At 50.1% G+C, this 3,698-nt stretch overlaps 1 protein-coding gene across 1 annotated transcript; it reads right to left on the bottom strand.

Annotated features, from left to right (window-relative positions):
* Positions 1 to 1,754: 1,754 nt before the first annotated feature.
* Positions 1,755 to 3,473, bottom strand: LOC127765091 (beclin-1-like protein). The gene has a single exon (XM_052289897.1). It carries the CDS (start codon positions 3,471 to 3,473, stop codon positions 1,755 to 1,757), a length of 1,719 nt encoding a protein of 572 aa, XP_052145857.1.
* Positions 3,474 to 3,698: the final 225 nt, after the last annotated feature.

The following is a 3,698-nucleotide window of genomic DNA, read 5'->3' as shown; positions in this document are numbered from 1 at the left end:
GTATGGGAGCTATGCTGTAATGAACCGTACATTGGGTTGGGCCTCACCTACAGAGCCCAATAATTTCCTCACGTCGAGGTTTCCTCCTCCTATTCCACCACGGCGCCGCGACGCCCTCTGCGATCTAGGGCATCCTCGCCGGCCGTCGCAAGGCGCAAGCCATCGCTGATCCGCTCCTACCTGGATGGACAAACTCGAGGCGAACCTCGCCGATCTCAAATCTCACGGACGAAGAGAACGATCCCGCGGTCGGGAAGCTGCTGTCTCCCAGGCCTGTGAGCTCCAGAACAATGGAGGGCACGATTGCAGCCTGCACAGCGAGGCAACGTGTTGGTCACTTCGTCTTCAGGGGTTCGGCTCGGAGGGCGGCTGGAGCCACAGCCACGCCATGTCGCGGGGCCCGTGGACACGTTCGTACGCCACATGTACAGCGCCAGGCGCTGCCGCGCTGGTGCTCGTCCCGTTCGACGGCGTGGCGAAGGCTGTCGATCGGTCGGAGACGGTGTTCTGCAGGTGTGGGTCCGCGCCTACGGCATGCCGCTCGCGGCGATGACCCGCCCGGTGCCAGGGTGGACAGGTCTTTTGGGGGGGGGGGGGGGGGGGGGGGGGGTACCTCCGCGCGCGTCAGGGTGACCCGCGTGTTCTGGTGCATGCCACCTGCGCGGTAAGCGAGGATCCCCTGCTTCTGCTTCGCGCGTGGCAGGGTTGGCCGCTCGGCGGAAGAGTGTAAAAGACGACGAAGCGGACAAGGAGGCACTGCAGTACGGCGCACGGGAAGGAGAAGCGCGCCGAGAAGGTGGCGTCGTCCCATGCAGTCATGCTGCTGTTCAGTTCGGAAACGGATGGGTTGGCTCGATCGGCGACGACAAGCCACCGCCGCCGCCTGGCCGGGATAATTGGCCGGTGTTGACGTTCGTGCCAGGCCACATGAGGTAATTAAGTCATGCTAATACCCGTTAATGGAAGTAGTATAATACTATGATGAAAGCATAACACATGGGAGTAAACAAGCAGCACATCTATATAGCAATTTGACATGTTGGTCAGAGGTAAATTGATACTGTTTTCGACTAAACCATGATTTCAACTAAAAGAAGCCGGTGATGGTGGTGTTTGTACGTGGTCTTAAGCCGGTCGTCAGCAAAAATATATCAATTATGATTTATAATAGGCTATCTATTTAAGTTGGTCGTCTACAATAATGAATCTTTGCAGACGACCGACCATCAGAACACATCCACAAGTATTTAAGTGGACCTTCACGGCTAAAAATACAGCTCACCTATATAGTGAAGTGAGCCTCACGGTCAAAAAAATGTTTCCAAAATGGAAGAACGGTAAGATTGCATATAGAAAATGAAAATTATAAACACATGTATATACAATTATATTACTTGTAAGATCGCATAAGATCAGGAGGTGAATGGTAGAATTAACCAAAAACCCAAAATAGAAACTTTTAGTGGAAATAAAAGCTACCCTCAAACGGAGTAGATGATGAAGTCCTGTCGCCGCCGGTCGAACCGCCTTCCTGCCGTCGGTCAGACCACCGAAGCCTCGCCGGTTAGACCACCCTAACACCTACCGCCGCTATCCCACCGGTCAAACCGTGCGTAGACCTGCGGTTAGACCGTCTGGACCCATAAACACCGGTAGATGACAAACTTGAAGATGTAGATTGAAACTTTTTGATTTTATTGCATCAACTAGTGTTTACAAAGTGCACCAGCAACACTCCTCACCAAAATCTTGAGCTAAACTCGAAACCCTAAATTTCTCTTAGATGATTGCGCTGCACACAAAGATCCAGAGGGTGGTGCGAAACTCGTATTGCCGATAAACCAGTAGAGGACCCACTTCAAGTTGCACAACGTGTATTTTAGTGCTTTCGTCCAGTTCTCCACTTTATTAAAACTTAAGAAGATTGTGTGGCTCCCTACCTTGTCACCATCAATCTTGTATGGGAGCTTTAATGACTTCTCAGGTGGTACATTGTTCTCTTTATCCAAGCTAATAGCGAACTCAGCAAAATCTTGCAGGCAGGTCAGAAACCATGTCATGGCTTTGTCAAAACGTGTGCTCCAGAATAAATCCACGGGACCAAACCTGGTTAGCATGATATAAAGTTCATATGGATTTCTGTGGATATCTGTGACTCTTGCGTAGCTACCCATAGGATGAATCTTAATCCGGTACTCAAATTTTGGGGTGAAGTACTGAGCCATGGTATGCAAAAGAAGAGCAGCCTTACCCCAAGCAGCATTTATCTCATCCCATTCAACCTGTACATTAGGAAGGCGTCCGAGTCGGAAGTTGTTTATTGTTCCAATTACTCCATCATGTGAAATATAGAATGCATCATTGAGAACATTTCTTCGCTTCAGCAATTCCAGATGAACCTGTGAAACTTCTATTTTGGCCAAAATTGCTTCTCTTTCTTCCTGGTGAGATGTCAACTGAAACTGAAAGCTATTGAATTCATGCCAATACCTTTCTTCCAATTCTTCAAATTCTTTAGATTTTATTTCAAGATCCTTCATCTCAGAACTAATTTCTGAATATTGCTTTTCAGCTTCTTCAATAGCAGCGTTAAGCTTCTTTTCTTCTTCTTCAATCTTCAGTTTCTCCTCCTGAAAACCAGCATCGCTGAGGACATTGTAGGATTCCTGCTCCAAATGTTGAAGACAAACTTCATGAGCTTTAATGTCAGCATTAACATCTTCAATCTCCTTATCCATCTTATCAGAGAGCAACCTCATACAGCCCAGACACATTGGCTGCTCAACCTGAGTTTGTGACGTAGCAATCTCAAATGCCCGTTTTAATACAGTCACGTTAGAGTGAAAACTATTTCCTGTTAACAAACTGCCGGAATTGATACTTGGTGGTGGCAACTGCGCACCACCTCCTTCAGAAGTAGATGTCTTGTATATGGAAGCAGCAGCAGGTGGAAGCACTATATATGAACCCTCCATCGCTCTTGTTGGCTGGTTAGGTTCGATATGTGGGGCTGCTGCACTCGGTGGGCGTGGGGGAATTCCATGGCCATGAGATTTGTTTTGCTTGGATAGCACGACATAAGAATTATCCATCCTGCTAGCTCCCATAATACTTCCATGAACAGAGGATACATGCCCAGAGGTGGCCTGAGCCGGGAGCTTATCGGCGGCGAAGGAGTCCACGCCGACGACGACGAGCGCGCGGTGGCACTCCTGGCACTTGAACCGCGGTATCGACGGATCCACCCCACCAGCCCTGTTGCCGGCCGCGGCCGCGGCGGGGGGCTTCATGTCGCCGGAATCAATGACGCCGACGCGCTCGCCCACGCTGTGGTCTTCTCTCTCTACTTCTCGAGATTTCCTCCTCCCGGAAGCTCCAATTTCATGGCGGCCGCGGAGGTCGAATCGGAGGCGGAGGCGGTGAAACAAGGTCGGCACAGATTCGTCGTCGCAGGAGCAAACAGTCACTGACATATGGAGCCCACCTACAACGGCCCGCCTCTCCCAGGCCGGGCTCACTTACATCTGGTAGCTTTCGTAGGTTATAGACTGCCCTCACAGACCAACACAAGTCTTTTCTGCACACTTTGTTGATATGAGTATTCTATTAATCATATTAAGAAGCCCTGGACCGGAATGTGACATCCTCACCCCCTTAAGACACCGACGTCCTCGTCGGTCAACCCTAGGCCAGGAACG

The sequence above is a fragment of the Oryza glaberrima genome, chromosome 3 (genome assembly GCF_000147395.1).
Source record: "Oryza glaberrima chromosome 3, OglaRS2, whole genome shotgun sequence".
Classification (NCBI taxonomy): domain Eukaryota; kingdom Viridiplantae; phylum Streptophyta; class Magnoliopsida; order Poales; family Poaceae; genus Oryza; species Oryza glaberrima.
This window is presented reverse-complemented; position numbering and strand designations above follow the sequence as displayed.

What these genes read in the sequence shown, in the direction of transcription:
- LOC127765091 (XM_052289897.1), bottom strand. Translation starts at nt 3,473, where the DNA reads ATGTCAGTGACTGTTTGCTCCTGCGACGACGAATCTGTGCCGACCTTG.